This window comes from Eulemur rufifrons, chromosome 7 (genome assembly GCF_041146395.1).
Source record: "Eulemur rufifrons isolate Redbay chromosome 7, OSU_ERuf_1, whole genome shotgun sequence".
NCBI classification, from domain to species: domain Eukaryota; kingdom Metazoa; phylum Chordata; class Mammalia; order Primates; family Lemuridae; genus Eulemur; species Eulemur rufifrons.
Genome location: NC_090989.1, coordinates 164,127,937 through 164,144,478, shown reverse-complemented (window position 1 = coordinate 164,144,478; position 16,542 = coordinate 164,127,937). Strand labels below are relative to the sequence as shown.

Below are 16,542 nucleotides of genomic sequence, written 5' to 3'. Positions count from 1 at the left end.
CAGAGCCCCAGGCAGGGACTTTACCTCTTCTCTGAGCAGACTGTTCTAGTCAAACATGCCACGAGAAACTCTTCAGAGAGTCTGGCCCACCACTGGTTTCCGGGAGAAAACAGATGGCCCGAATCATTGCATGTGTTTCCTGATGCGTCTGCATCGCGCCAAGTGGGCCCTTTCGGAGTTCCCCGGTCGTGAAAGGAGGGCATTCACTCCACACTCGGGACGACTATTGTATTGTGTTTGTCTTCTTCACCTTCAGAATCATGAGTCCTGTGAAAAACAACGTGGGCAGAGGCCTGAACATCGCCCTGGTGAACGGTGAGTTGCTGGTCCAGCCCCCGCCAGCTCCCCCCAGGCTCTCAGCACCCGGGAGGGCAGGGGGTGGCGTGGCTGGCCTGGGGGAACAGAAGGTCGCAAAGACCTGGTTCTACTGCAGACCTGGGAGGACACACGTCTTGAAACATGACCCATCCTCACAGCCACCCCAGCCTAAACCAACACAGGTGAGGCCACAGGGGACAGCCAATGGCAATGCGCGATCACATGCTGAATGCACACCTTCATTCTTTCATTCATTCAACAAATATGGGCAACAGCGACTGTGGGCCAGGCCCTGTACAGGGTGCTGGGGTCAGCAGCCATGAACTGGAAGGACAGATCCTGGCTTCACAGTGCCCACGGGTGTCAGTGAAGCCCACAAACAATGCCAGTGTGGAGAGCATCTCGGAAGAACAGCTACAGGAGCTGGGACACGGAGTGGGCCAGGGGGAGTCAGGGGAGGCTTCCAGAGGGAGGTGGTGGTCCACAGAGGCGTAAAGAAGAGTAGAGGTTGCCAGGAGGAAAGTGGGGGAGGCTCCTCCAGGCAGGGGCCACACGGTGCAGGGGACAGGGAAGGGAGAGGGAGGGAAGGGGCTTGCGGGGCTCCACAGGGTCTTTCTGGCTGAAACCTGGAAGAGGCAGTGGGGAGAGGCGAGGCCTGCAGAGATGGGGCCCTGCGTGGACAGGTGGGAGTCAGAGGACAGCCTGGCCAGCTTCCTGGGAGCCTGGGAGGAGGGGCGGGGCAGGAGAGCAGGACGGCTGAGCACCACTCCTCCAGTCTGAAGAGAGCCCAGGCCTGTTCCCCTCCAGCCTCAGGACAGTGGCTGCTGGCATGGTGGCTCCTTCCACGCGGGCAGCTCAGGTGGTCTCAGCACTCATCCGTGCACCAGATCCCAGATGACTGTAGGAGCCTGAGCTTACGTGGACAATCCCAGCCAATCTGCCCTCACCCCAAGGTGCGGAGGGCAGGAAACGGCTCCAGCTGCAGTGACCTGGCTGAACCTGCTGAGTCTCTCTTCCCCCAAATGGGCCCCCCCTGAGAAAACCTCTTCGAACATTCTCCCATGAGATGGCCCCAGAGTGGGGACTCCTTCGCTCCCTCTCACAAAGCCAAAAGATAAAAATAACCACCAATGACAACAAGAGTTAACATGTATTGAGCACTTATTGTGTGCTATTCATTTAACCTCATCACTATGCTAGAATAAAACTATGCTCAATAGCCCCATTTTCCAGGTAAGAAATGGAGGCTGAGAGAGGCTAAGCAACCTACCCAAGGTTGCACAGCCAGTAGAATGGTCTAGATTTGAACCCAGATCTGGCTGACTCCAGGTGTTAATCACTCAGCTGAACTCCCTCCCTAGACGAGAAACCCGAAGCACATATGCAGCCCACCTGCATGCCCGCTCTGGGGAAGTCCAGCAAAGCATCTTGGGGCCTCAGGGCCCTCCTCTGTCTATAATGAGCCGGAACAACAAAAGAATTGCTAAAGATTCTGTAGTTTTAACCTTTTAGTGGGGCAGAGATTCCTTTGAGAAACCATTCAAACTATGTTGCCACCATCTCCCTCCAATTGCAGAAAAATCCACAAACGCACACGGTCAAAAAAGCAGTTTCAGGGGTTCTTTGGCCCTTTCCAAGAGTCTCAGGTGAAGCTCTATGTGGACATTACTTGGCTCCAAGAATCCTGGAGGGGCTGCTATGTGAGCCTGGCCACACCTCCAGGACAGCTGCTACTGCCCAGGGCCAGTCCCCTACCTGTTTCCAGAAGCCACAAGCAGAGCTGCCATCCCCTCTGCAACACCTCCACCTAATGGCAGACAGGGAGAACTGCACATTTCCTCCGGAACGCAGCGGTTCCTGGAGGACGTGGCTTTTTGCCTCCTCCTGGCACAAAACCCAAAAAATGCAATTCAGATTCCTGGGCCCTAGGAAACTGAGTATAATTTAGCTCCATGAACATCTCTTTGCCTTCAAGAGTTGGAGGACTCTGATTTGTGTATATTAATTTTGTAGCCTGAGACTTTGCTATATTCGTTAATCAATTCCAGGAGTCTCATGGTTGAATCCTGGGGGTTTTCCAGATATAACATCATATCATCAGCAAAAAGTGAGAGTTTGATCTCTTCCTTCCCTATTTGGACTCCCTTGATTTTGCTCTCTTGCCTGATAGCTCTCGCAAGGACTTCCAATACTATGTTGAAAAGTAATGGGGACAGTGGGCAGCCCTGTCTGGTTCCAGTTCTAAGTGGGAGTGCTTTCAATTTTTCCCCATTCAGAATGATGTTGGCTGTGGGTTTGTCATATATGGCTCGTATCATTTTTAGGTAGGTTCCATCTATGCCTATTTTGTTAAGCGTTTTTATAATAAAAGGGTGCTGAATTTTGTCAAATGCTTTTTCTGCATCTAATGAGAGTATCATATGGTTTTTGTTTTTGCTTCTATTTATGTAGTGAATTACATTTATAGATTTCTGTATGTTGAACCACCCTTGCATCTCTGGGATGAAGCCCACTTGGTCATGGTGGGTTATTTTTTTTGATAAGTACTTGGATTCGATTTGCTAGTATTTTATTGAAAAATTTTGCATCTATATTCATGAGAGAAATTGGTCTGTAGTTCTCTAATTTTGTTGCGTCCTTTCCTGGTTTTGGTATCAATGTTATATTGGCTTGGTAGAACGTGTTGGGGAGAATTCCATCCTTCTCAATATTGGAGAATAGTTTATGTAGGATGGGCACCAGTTCTTCTTTGTATGTATGGTAAAATTCAGGTGTGAACCCATCCGGACCAGGGCTTTTCTTTTTGGGAAGGTTTTTTATTGCTGTTTCGATTTCAGTTCTTGATATTGGTCTGTTCAAGTACTCTATTTCTTCCTGGTTGAGCCTGGGAAGACTATGTGTTTCTAAAAATTTGTCCATTTCCTCCACATTCTCCAGTTTGTGTGCATAAAGATTTTTGTAGAATTCATAGATGATATCTTGTATCTCTGTAGCATCAGTTGTGATTTCTCCTTTCATGTTCCTAATGGAGGTTATTAGAGATTTTAGTTTTGTGTTCTTGGTTAGTCTAGCCAGAGGTGTGTCTATTTTGTTTATCTTTTCAAAGAACCAACTTTTTGTTTTATTAATTTCCCTTATAGTTTCTTTGTTGTCCTTTTCATTTAATTCTGATTTGATCTTAGTTATTTCTCGCCTTCTGGTGGGTTTGGGGTCGTTCTGTTCTTCTTTCTCCAGTTCTTTGAGTCTATTCGTTAGGTTGTCTATTTGCAGGTTTTCTGTCTTTTTGATATAGGCATTTATGGATATGAATTTTCCTCTCAGGACTGCTTTAGCTGCGTCCCATAGATTTTGGTAAGTTGTATCTCCATTGTCATTTAATTCAAAGAAACTTTTGATTTCCATCTGATTTCTTCCTTTATAGAATAACTATTCAGGAGAAAGTTATTTAGCTTCCATGACTTTGAGTAAGAGTGAGGGTTTCTGTTTGTGCTCATTGTTACTTTTATTCCGTTGTGATCTGAGAAGATGCATGGTATAATTTCTATTTTTTTGAATTTTTTAAAATATGCTTTATGTCCTAGGACATGGTCAATCTTAGATAATGTCCCGTGAGCTGATGAGAAGAATGTATATTCTGTGAACTTTGGGTAGAATGTCCTATAGATGTCAGCCATGCCCATTTGTTCTAGCATTCTATTTAGGTCCATTATGTCTTTGTTTATTTTCTGTTTAGAGGATCTGTCCTGTACTGTCAGTGGGGTGTTAAAGTCTCCAGCTATTACAGTATTGTTATCTATCATTTGGTTCAGATCTAGTAGTGTTTGCTTTATGAATCTAGGTGCACCTAGGTTGGGTGCATATATATTGAGTATAGTCATGGCTTCTTATTGAATTGTGTCCTTAACCAGTATGTAGTAGCCATCTTTGTCTTTTATTATTTTTGTTAGTTTGAAAGCTAAGTTATTGGAAATTAAGATTGCCACACCAGCTTTCTTTTGGTTACCGTTTGCTTGAAATATTGATTTCCATCCTTTTATTTTCAGTCTAAATGCATCTTTGCAGGTTAGGTGAGTTTCTTGAAGACAGCAGATACTTGGATTGTGTTTTTTTATCCATTGGGCCAGTCTATGTTTCTTGAGCGGGGAATTCAAGCCATTCACATTTATTGAAAAAACTGATAAGTGAGACAGTTTTTTGTTCAGCTTGTTGGGTAGAATTTCATTTGAATGTTTTCTCTCCTGAGTCATGTGGTATCTGGAATTTGATCTTTAGCTCTTGAGTAGTTTTACATTCGTGGATCTTTCTTGTGCTGATCTGTGTGTAACTCTCTTTTGAGTACTTCTTGTAGGGCTGGTCTTGTCTTGGTGAATTCTCTCAACCTTTGTTTATCTGAGAATGTCTTAATTTCTCCTTCTTATAGAAAACTTAGCTTAGCCGGGTATAAGATTTATATATGCCAATAACAGTCAATCGGAAAACCAAATTAAAGACTCAATACCCTTCAAAATAGCAACAAAGAAAATAAAATATCTAGGTATATACCTAACTAAAGAGGTAAAGGATCTCTATAAGGAAAACTATGAGACACTGAGAAAAGAAATAGCAGAACTTGCAAATAGATGGAAAAATATACCATGCTCGTGAATCGGAAGAATCAACATTGTTAAAATGTCTATACTACCCAAAGTGATCTACAGATTCAATGCAATCCCTATTAAGTTACCAACATGATTCTTCACAGACATAGAAAAAATAATTATACACTTTGTATGGAATCAGAGAAGACCCCATATAGCAAAAGCAATTTTAAGCAATAAAAACAACATGGGAGGTATTAATTTGCCAGACCTCAAACTATACTACAAGGCCATGGTTCTTAAAACAGCCTGGTACTGGGACAAGTACATGACACAGACCAGTGGAACACAACAGAAAATCCAAATATAGAACCATCCTCATATAGTCACCTAATTTTTGACAAAGCGGGAAAGAATATACTCTGTGGACAAGAATCCCTATTCAATAAATGGTGCTGGGAGAATTGGTTAGCCACTTGTAGAAGACTGAAACAGGACCCACAGCTTTCACCTCTCACAAAAATCAAATCACGGTGGATAACAGACTTAAACCTTAGGCGTGATACAATCAGAATTCTAGAAGAAAATGTAGGAAAGACTCTTACAGACATTGGCCTAGGCAAAGAATTTATGAAGAAGACTCCCAAGGCAATCACAGCAGCAACAAAAATAAATGAATGGGACATGATTAAATTAAAAAGCTTCTGCACAGCCAAAGAAACAGTCACGAGAATAAACAGACCACCTACAGAATGGGAAAAAATTTTTGCATACTACACATCAGATAAAGGACTGATAACAAGAATCTATTTAGAACTCAGGAAAATCAGCAAGAAAAAAATCAAACAACCCTATCAAAAAGTGGGCAAATGACATGAATAGAAATTTCTCAAAAGAAGATATAAGAATGGCTAACAAACATATGAAAAAATGCTCAACATCCCTAATCATCAGAGAAATGCAAACCAAAACCACAATGAGATATCACTTAACCCCAGTGAGAATGGCCTTTATCAAAAAATCCCAAAACAACACATGTTGGCGTGGGTGTGGAGAGACAGGAACACTCATACACTGCTGGTGGGACTGCAAACTAGTGCAACCCCTGTGGAAAGCGTTATGGAGGTATCTGAAACAGATTCAAGTAGACCTGCCATTTGATCCAGCAATCCCATTATTGGGCATATACCCAAAGGAAAAAAGGTCATTCTGTAACAAAGACACATGTACCCGAATGTTTATAGCAGCACAATTCATAATAGCAAAGATGTGGAAACAACCCAAATGCCCATCAATACATGATTGGATTAGTAAGCTGTGGTATATGTATACCATGGAATATTACTCAGCTATAAGAAATAATGAAGATACGACATCTCTATGGTTCTCCTGGAGAGAGTTGGAACCCATTATATTAAGTGAAGTATCCCAAGAATGGAAAAACAAGCATCACATGTACTCACCAGAAAATTGGTTTCCCTGATCATCACCTAAATACACATCTGGGAACGACACCAATCAGATGTCAGACTGAGGTGGGGGGTGGGGGAGGGGATATGGGTGTATGCCTACACAATGAGTGCATTGCACACTGTTTGGGGAATGATAATGCTTGAAGGTGCTGACTCGGGAAGGGGGGGTGGGGAAGGGAGGGATATATACCTACATGATGGGTGCAACGCACACTACCTGGGGAACAGACACGCCTGGAGCTCTGACTTGGGGGGAAAGGTGGTACATGGACAATGTATGTAACCTGCAATTCTGTATCCCACATAACAATAATATGAAATTAAAAAAAAAAAAAAAAGAGTTGGAGGACTCAAGTTGCAGAGTTTCTGTTTAGGTAGGAATAATGATGAAGATCATTCTTGTTACAATTTTGCAGCTAAAATCCGTCTTGTGTGCTTACTATTTTAAATATACCAGATTTAGTTCGCATGACCCATTGTACAGATGCGAAAATTGAGCTCACAATGTTAAGTCCCATGGTAGGAAGTGGCAGGACAGAGCACAGACTTGGACTGGGTAGATTCTGTTCGGTTCCAGAGACACCCTAAGCCATTCTATTCTCAGACCGCTCAGATCAGCCCAGCAATGACTCAGCAGCAGCTTTAGTCCTGCAGGCTCCGTACAGGACCCAGTTCCACTCAATGCGTATTCTATTCTTAGACTTTAGACTACAGATTAGCCATCGTCAACAAAATGCCAAGAAGATAACAGTTCTGCTCTCTTGACCCCTAGGAACCACGGGAACGATGATGGGACAGAAAACCTTTGACATGTACTCTGGAGGTAGGCGCCTCTCCTGGCACTGAGGTCACAGGGTGGGTTGAGCCCCGTTGTGGGGCAAGGGAGCCATGGGCTCGGGGTGCCTGATGCTTATTTTCCACAGGAGACAACCAGAAAGAGGCACGGTGGGGGTTGACTCAGATCCTGAGACAAGAATCCAAGTGCAGTAGTTTATTTGGGAGGTGAGCTCAGGAAATGTCGGTTGGGGAGCAGGGAGGCAGACAGGGAAAGGAAGGGAGCTGATAGAAAATGTGTTATCAAGCCATTTAACATCGCAGTGGGAACGTTGGAGCCAACATCAAATACATGCCTCAGAGATGCCCCAGAGAAAGGAGGGAGAGGCCATACCCCTAATTCCTTGGCACTTCCCAGCACTTCTGGCCTGCCCCTGGGTGGCAGGGAGCAGGGCTAAGTGGAGTGGAGGCCAGAGAAGACCTTCAAGCAGAAAAGTGCCAGAGCTGGCAGTCAGGGGTCAGGCAAGTGTCACTAAAGTGCTGAGGACGAGGGCGTGTGGCTACCCCCACGCATGCTCTGCTAGGTAAAGGGAACTTGGATCTCTAGTAACCCAAGGACAGGTCAAGGCCTCCTGAGGTCCACAAAGGACTTCCCTGGGGCTCCGCGCTCTCTGCACCTGCCTGCAGATGCCTTTCTTCTCTCTCTGCACCGACATGCTTTTGAGCTTCTCTGTGCACACGCTTGCTCCATGGGAAGTCACTGCCTCCTTGCCCTTAGCACAGCCAGGCAAGACAGGGCACTGACCTCCCTAGGCTGAAATCCTGGACATCTAAGTTCCCACCAGCAGCTTCCTCACCAATCAGCCACCTATTGTGGGGTGGGACCCTCGCTCAGCATTCCCAGCATCTTTCAAGGCGTGGTGGAGTCATTTCCGGGCCCAGTATGCCCACCCCGCCGCCCAGCTGGTAACCCAGCCTCCCTCCCACACAGGAAGCTCAAGGAGGAGTGGAAAGCAGCAGGAGGCAGAGATCTGGGCCCTACAAGGACTGGTGTCCATGAGGGCAGAGGGGCTGCGCTCCAGCCCGTTGCTGGAGCCCAGCTAGACACAGTTTCCCTTCCATCTCCCTGAGACCAGGCCAGCTCCTGGCTTGGCCACCACAGGATTCAGAGCATGTGTGACCACTGACCCCAGAAAGCCCCCCACAGAGCGGAAGGGGCATTGCTACTGCCAACAGCTGAGTTTCCTCTCTCCTGAATCCCTCCATCTTTGCCTCAGCCCCCAGGGAAAACCACCTTGCCTACGCCCACCTAAACACGTGAGCCCAAAAGGGGAGTCATCAGGCAGAGAGAGCAGGAAGCCTCTCAGCTTTGCAAACAAAGGAAGGGGCTGAACTGTGGGAAGTGGGGAATGTTAGGAAGGTGGTCTGTGGTACCACTCAGAGGTGGGCAGCTGGACCCTGTCCTGGGCCCAGGACTTCAGAGGACCCTACCTGGCCTTCCCTAAGCTACACCTCAGCTCACAGGTGAGGAGTCTGTGGGGGCAGGGGACATGCCAACCCGGTGCCTGCCGCAGGGCCCACGCAGGCCTCTTCCCAGGTGCGCCCTCCCTCAAGCTGGCAGCCGGGGGGTAGTAGTTGTTGGGTGGGAGGGTGGCATGGGTGGAACTTGGACAGGCACACTGAGGTGTCCCCATGCAGGCATGCAAGTCCCTCGCAGTACAGGAGGGAGCTGGGACGGGCTGAGAAGGGAGGGGGGCAGGCCACACACTGGCTGAGGGCCAGAGGCCTTCACTCACTCTCTGCCCAGGTGCCTGCAGACGTGCAAATGGCCTGGGGCCAGGTTTGTGGAGAAGGCCCAGCTCTGGAGTCAGAGACTTCAGACTCATGACCCGAAGCCGCTGGCACCTCTGGAGCCTCGCTGTCTTTACTTGTGAAACAGAGGTGACCACAGTGTTTACTCCATAAGAGTGATGTGAGGATTCAGTGGTAACCTGAAAAAATTGCGGGAGGGGTCTAGCCTGGCTGGTGGAGGGGCCCAGGGAAGCTGATTTAGTCTCTCTTCCCTTTCTGCCTCCCTCATTCCATCCCGCTGGTTTGGAAGCAAGGAGGTCATCTGTCAGAATGAAAAGGGAAAAAAATGTTTAAAGGTCAAACTAAGCTTTAAAATGCCTTATTATGAGCTTGGATCTAACCGTGGTTGATGGAGACCGAGAAACAGAAGCATCTGGAGAGCAAGTGGCCCTTTCCCTCGGGAGACAAAAGAGGACCATGGCTTTTTAAAGCGAAGTGATAATTAGCAGAAGGCACACTTCTTTTTCTCCAAATATCCACTTTCCACATCAGACCAGCACCGGACTGTAGTATCTGCTAACGACACAAACAAGCGAATGGTGCTTTTCCAGCACACTCTCTCTGTCCTGAAAGTTCAAGGGCCTTTCATTAGCAGAGCAGCTGCAGTGGCTGACTGGAGGGCTGTGTCACTGAGTGGCCGGCAGCTGGCCTTAGCTAGGAGTTGATTCTTCCCCTAGGTCCACGGGATCCCCCCTGGAATACTAATAGTCAAGGCTGGCTCTGTGGGCCTCGGACCTGTGGGCAGAGCAGTGACACTGGGTCCTGTGCTTAGAAGAATCTCATACTTGGTTTGACACTCTGTCATCTTGGTCTAGAAATTCTTAATCTTTTAATAAAAGACCCCTCATTTTCGTTTTGCACTAGGCCCCACAAATTACATAGCCAATCCTGCTAACAAATTTCAATTCCATTACAGTGCACTTACTGTATGCTCAAAGTCATTGTCACATTTGCACTTTACAAAGATGCTATGAGCAGGGCTATTACTCATCCTCATTTGACAGATATAGTCCCTGCTTTAACCATAGGGCCACTCTTTCCCAAACGTCAGCTATTCAAGAGCCTCTTAAGTTGTACCATATCTAGAATACCACCTGCATTATTAGTATTTTCCTTGAAATTGGGTTACCTTTTTTATATGTCATAAATACGTCTTAAAAGGAAACTATATTACTGCCTTAAGTAGAAAGCCATTATCGCTTATTAGGCAGGGAAGGTGGTTACAAAAATAAAGATAACAGAAACAAATCATCATCCTCGCAGTGAGCTGGATGCTGCTGCCTCCCCAGGTGCCGAGCCTAGGCCCGCTCTCAGTTCAATATTAATAGCTCTGCAGGTTAGAGAGGCATTAAAGACACAAATGAAGTCTTGCTTCTTGTTGCAGCAGGAGAGCTGGAGTAGACTCACGTCTCTCTCAGTGATCTCAGTTGTCTGACGCCATGTGTGTTCCTTCTAAAGCCAGCACAATCTGGGCACCATCCAGTGTAGAAGGGAGCCAGGAGTGTGCAAAGAACTCAGAGTTCCTGAGAGATGATGGTGCCTGGTCCCCTGAGGGGTAGGCCCACAAGGACCCTTTGACCAGTAGTTCTCACCCGAGCGGCACATCACACTCACCTGGTGGGACACAGTCACCAGTGTCCAGAAGCCACCGCAGATCACCTAGATGAGCACCTCTCACCGCTCACTGCTCACCCCCAGGACAAAGGCTGCAGGGGGCTCCACCCCAGGGTGCTGCTTCCTCCTGGCTTCTGAGCTCAGGGCCCACCTGCCCCAGGCCACTCCTAGACAGTAGAAGAGAGTGAGAATGACCAGCGGCCATTTCCCCTAAGTGACCAGCACCTCATTTTCCTTCCTCCCCCAGATGTTCAGTTCCTGGTGAAATTCCTTAAAGAAATTCCAGAGGGCACACTGGTGCTGGTGGCCTCCTACGATGACCCAGGGACCAAGTAAGTAGAAAACTCCACCTGCCAGGCCACGTGGTGACGCAAAGCAAATACTTCCAGACTCCGCATGCCCAATCCTCCTGCTGCCGGCTCCACCTCTGGCAACTTATCCTAAGGAAATTATCAGACGAGTGTGCAGAGAAATGTCCTAGAAGGTTCATCACAGCCTCCGTTACAACAGTGTTAAACTGGAAACGCTCTCCCTGTCCAATAATAGCAGACTGGTTACAGAAATTATGACATGGTGACATATGATATATTATTATATATACATAAATGAAGATCTACTGCATCAAAAATGATGGTGCAGAAAATATTTAGGACATGGAAGAACGTTCATCCTCTAGTGCTCAGTGAGGGAAAAACCAATATATCAAAATGCTGATGATGATTACGTCAAGGGAAAGATGTGAGGCTGTATTTTTTAGTTACTTCTTGGCCATGTTCTGTATTTTCCAAATGGACGTGTATTATGTTTGTCAACAGAAAGAGCACTGTTTTAGCACCTCTCCAGCCCCACCCGAGGCCCTTTTGGAGAGGAAGACTTAGACCCCTTCTTCTGTCCTTCCTGAGCATGGCCCCATTCTCTGTGCCCCCCGCCAGGGCAGATGATGAACAAGGCAGCAGAGGGTGGGAACCTCGCCCTGCTCTTATTAGCCCGCCACCTGGTGCCCCTTCGAGCCACCCCTATGCCCTGACCATCCTCTCTGGTCCTCTGCAGAATGACTGATGAAGTCAGGCAGCTCTTCTCCAATTTGGGGAGTTCCTACGCAAATCAGCTGGGCTTCCGGGACAGCTGGGTCTTCTTAGGGGCCAAAGACCTCAAGAACAAAAGCCCCTTTGAGCAGGTGGGTTCCTGGCCACTGCCCCGTCCCTGTGAAGCGGGTGGGGGGCACCAGGGATGGACGGACAAGGAGCCGGGTGGGGGCGGGAAGGACAGTCACCCACCATGGGCCTTGTTGAGAGGAGTCTCTGGGGAGCATCACCCGGTTGTCATTTCCCCAAAGGGCCGGGAGGTCCGACTGGCCAGTCCCCAGAGGGAAGCTGCCTTGGCCATTTTGCAAAAGGTGGGCCATGCGTAAATGCATTGGTATGTAGATGAGCGCCAGAGAAGAGAAGAAGGAAAAGGAGAAAATAAGGATGAGGGGAAAGTGAGGCGTGGAAGAAAGAGGAAGGAACGCAGAAATGCAGGCTGTGTGATGGGAAAGGGAGCTGGAGCAGGGGCAGGACGCCTGGCTTCTGGTCCCAGCTGTGAGCTTGGCCTGCCCCTCCCCCTCTAGGCCTCAGCCTCCCCACCTGGAAAAGGAAAGGTTTGGACCAGGGGAGCCCTGAGTCCTGGAGACAGTGAACCTACAGCCAGCAGGAAAAGGGAAAGAGCCCATGAGGGCCTGTGGAAGGCGTCAGGGAGGGGACATGGCATGGAGTGGCCCTGAGCAGAGAGGCCTGAGGAGCACCCACTGGAGGAAGGGGGGAGTTGGCAGTTCCCTCGAGGGTCCCCAGGGAAATGCTGTGACTTCTGTCCCCACGCGCCCATCTCCAGTGTGAAGCAATTCCAGAAACCTGGGAGAATGGGCCAGGCCTTCCCCAGCATACGCAGGCTGGTGGCCAGTGGTGAGAGCATTTGTCTCTGCCCAGATCCCAAGACAGGGAGATAAGGGTCAAGGACTCCAACATATGGGACACCGAGCAGAGCAGACTCTGGCCCGAGGGCAGTGGGGAGCGTGGGAGGCCTAGTCAGGAGAGTGGCGAGGTCAGACTGACAGTAAGAAAGACGAGCACTCAGCGAGCGCTCGCGCTGTACAGACTCGCGCTGACCAAGCCGTGAGCCGGGTCACTTAGGTTCTCATCTCACAGGTGGGAAACCAGAGACTTGGAGAGTTTCTCACCAGCTTGCTCAGGGGTGCGGCCGCCTTTCCCGCACAGGCCCTCCTGCCCCCACAAACGCCCCTGTCCTCATCCCTTTAGAGGGGCCTCCCTGGCCAGGCCTGTGGAACTCTGTGGAAGGGAAACGGTCCAGCCGGCAGGTGGGGGGAGGCGCAGCAGCCTGGGGCCGGGGCTGGGAGAGGCAGAGACCGGCACAGGGGGGGACGCATGCTGGGCTTGGAAGGACTTTCTTTCCTTGTCTGGAAAATGTTGGTTTGGTTTGTATGTGTGAGTTTCTAAGAGAATGTGTTCACTTTTTTAAAATAAGGAATAGTTCCGTGTAGCCTGTGGTAGAGGAGAAAGGGGAGGACCCTGTTTATACCCTCTGGGTGCAGGACGCAGGAGGCCTGGGGCTCCGGGTTGTGCGTCTGGGGTGCTGGGCAGGGCTCTAGGGAGAGGCCCGAGGCCACACCAGCAGGCGGGCACTGGGCTGCCCTGAGGCGCAGGCACCAGACCCCCCAAACCTGGCCAAGGCAGCATGCAGGAAGTTGGCAAGCACAGGAAACTCAGCAGAGTCTTTTACCTATTTATGATCGGCTCACCAGGACCCACCACCCAAAAATAAACCAAAGACCACTAGTGACCAAACCAATGTGTCCTTTGTTCCCACACATGGGAAACTGGGTTGTAGAGAAGCAGTATCTAGGTGAATTCCTTTTTTCCTTCCTAAGGGTCAGCCATAATTATCCCAACAGTAGATTGTGCCATTTACATTTTTTCTTTCATAAACTAAACCTGAATATTTTAGACACGACCTCAACTGATTTTGTTCTCTTCATATATTTATTACTAGTATTAATTAATATTACACAGTGGTTCCACCACTTACCACCTGGGTGATCACAGGCAGTGACCTTGGCCCTCTATGCCTTGGTTTTCCCATCTGTAGAACGGGATGGTAACAGTGCTCGCTCCATAGGACCACTGTGCTGATTAAATACATATGGCATTTCAGAATAGCACCTGGCATACAGCAAGGGCTCAAGAATTACTAAGAGTCCTCTTTTTATTGTTGCTATTATTATTGTTACTTGGGGTATCCTAGAGGGGCTGATGGAGAATTGGGGGAAGGGCCTAAAGCTCTCCAAGCCCTTCCCCAGCACTTACGGAGCTCACAGGGCATGATGGCAGTAACTGGGCTCTGATCCAATCTCTGAGACCTTAGACAAGATGCACCCACTCTCTGAGCCTCAGTTTCCCCACCTGTGAAATGGGTCAGTAATATCCAACACCCTGCCCTCCACGGGGCTACAGTGAGGATGCAGTGAGTGAGGCATTTAGGTTTTAAAGCACAATGCACAGGCAGGTGTGAGTCCTAAACAGTCTCCCCCATTGTCTGTATTTCTCTGTCTTCTCTCTCTCTAGTTCTTAAAGAACAACCCAGAAACGAACAAATATGAGGGCTGGCCGGAGCTGCTGGAGCTGGAGGGCTGTGTGCCCCTGAAGATACTTTAGGGTGGCTGTGGCTCTTCCCTGGCCGGGGCCTGAAGAAGCCCTCGCCTGCCACAGGAGTCAGAGCCCTGGCAGGGGCCAAGGAGGACGAGGAGGGGACACCCGCAGCACAGAGGAAAGTCTGACGTCCCTGCGCACTGTGACCGCTTCCCTTCTCTGGAAACAAAGCCCTCCTGCTGGGCTGACCGGTCCTGCCTAGGAGACGGGCAGCCTCAGAGGGTCCCTCGAGAACAGCCGTCTGTGGAGAGAACAGGTGTGCCTTCGTCAGGGACGCTGACGGTCAGTCCTGAGGAAGGACGGGCTGCCCACACTGGAGCAAAATTAAATTTTATTTTTGTTGATTTTGAACAAACTTTCCAACCACTCAAGTCGCCATGTTTCTCCCTGGGATTGAACTGGTCTATACTCAGCTGGCTTGGGCCACGGGTTTGGATAGCTCGGTGACAGCTTCGGATTCACCGTTAGGCAGCTGGGAAGGAGCTCGGTTTTGCAGGGATTGCCCTTAGGTGTGGAGGAATGCTTGGTCCCCAGTGTCATATGTAAGACGGAGGGAACAGAGACAGCTGGAGGACAGGACATAGAGGACAGTGTCATTACCAGCTGCTTGAACGAGAGCCGGAGAAAACCCGGAGCGGGAGAGGGAGAGGAGGCGGCAGATCTGAGACCAAGGGGAGAGAACAGGAAGAGCACCCTGGCCGCCCCCACGGTCCCCGGGAGTAGACGCTGACAGTGATTCTAGGAAACACCAGTAGGGGACAGGGGGACTGAGACAAGGAAGGGAGGGCAGCCAATAAAGGGCGTGTTGTCAACCCAACTACCACTGCGGGTGACTGGGGCTCAGTCCCGCTAGGAGCCTCTAGGAGTCCGTGTAGAACAGCCCCCATGGGCTGAGGGAGCAAGGGTATTATCCACCACCTCCCGTCAGCCATTGTTGGGGGCTGCTGGTGTTGAGGGTGATGTGAATTGCTCGGCACTTCTCGTCTGCCCTACCTAGGGAAGAGTGGTCACAAGTGGCTTCACGGCAACCCTGGGGCACACTGATGTGGAAGGCCCAAGGGATACAGTGCCAAGACCTGCCTGGAGTCGCAGAAGGGCCCAGTTCCCCGGCTCTGGGGCGAGTCCCAGGAGGGGGCACAGGTGCAGAAAGCACTGGTACTTGGTCCCCAGGGTGTGCACTAGGGAGATGGCAAACCTCATGGAGAAGCAGCTCTCGGTCCAGGTACAAATGCCCACCAGTGTCCTGGGGCTCACAGTTCCCAAGTCCTGGGGACAAGAAGGGCCTCAAATGTGCCCAGAGGGCCTGGGGCAGAGAGGAGCACAGAGTGTGGGGCCATGGCCGGCTGGGGCATGGGGTACAGTAGCAGTGGAGTCTGAGTCAAGGCCCAGAGCCTGGGGGGACGGCTGCGAGCAGGCTTGGCCAAGGAAGTCAGCAGAAGGCACCCGCCAATCCCATAGCTCCCCCACCCACCCTCAGTCACCCTCAGGTGATAAAAGGGGGAGCTTGCTGGCAGCCCCAAATGACCATTTACACCCACGTCCATATAATACTTGGAAAAGCACCTGGCCAGAAACCAGGTGGGAAACTGGTTGAAACTCTGGGAATGAAGGTGGCAGGAAATTTCCATCCTTCCCATAAACACCTTTGTATGCTTGGAAACTTCTCTTTACAACAAGCAAAAGAACCTTATAGAACTTTAAAAGAACCAATAAAGACTTCTAAAGTGAGCTCATGGCCAGAGACAGGGCTAGACAGAGAGTCCCTGGAAGTGGCCACTATTTTAAGAGGACATGGGGTAGCCACTTGGTTGTAAGAGAAGACGCACAGGAACTTTTCTGGAAGCTGCATTGCGCGGCACTTTAAAGAGGACGAGAACACAACTGGCTCAGTGAGAGAATTGGGGAAAGGGTCTCCCGGAGACCAGGGAGCTCGGAAAGGCAGCACAGTGGAGCACGGAGGGCCCTCCCAGCTTTCGCTCCTGACGGTCAGTCTGAACTCTTTGGAGAACTGCCCTCGGGCTACTCACGCCTTCCTTGCTCACAAATATTAATACAAAGAGAAGCCAGGGAAGTGCCAGGGAGTTCCCGACACCCCAGGGTGGTCCTTAGCCCATGACTGGCTGGTGTGGGAATGCGAAAGCCCGGCTCCTTGTCTCAGGGCAGGACAACCAGGAGGTGTAATTTACACTCCAGGATTCCTAGGAGGATCAGGCTGAAGCTGGGAGCTGGCCTGAA

General features: G+C 49.6%; 1 protein-coding gene across 1 annotated transcript in view; it reads left to right on the top strand.

Moving 5' to 3' along the window:
* Positions 1-14,335, top strand: part of LOC138386965 (protein FAM3D-like) — a 35,691-nt gene extending 21,356 nt beyond the window's left edge. Inside the window, exons 5-9 of the mRNA XM_069473757.1 lie at positions 257-315; positions 7,140-7,190; positions 10,854-10,938; positions 11,657-11,783; positions 14,224-14,335. Of these exons, the coding sequence (XP_069329858.1) occupies positions 257-315; positions 7,140-7,190; positions 10,854-10,938; positions 11,657-11,783; positions 14,224-14,313 (412 nt within the window). The 3' untranslated portion in view covers positions 14,314-14,335. The remainder of the gene's footprint in view (positions 1-256; positions 316-7,139; positions 7,191-10,853; positions 10,939-11,656; positions 11,784-14,223) is intronic.
* The last annotated feature ends 2,207 nt before the right edge of the window (positions 14,336-16,542 follow it).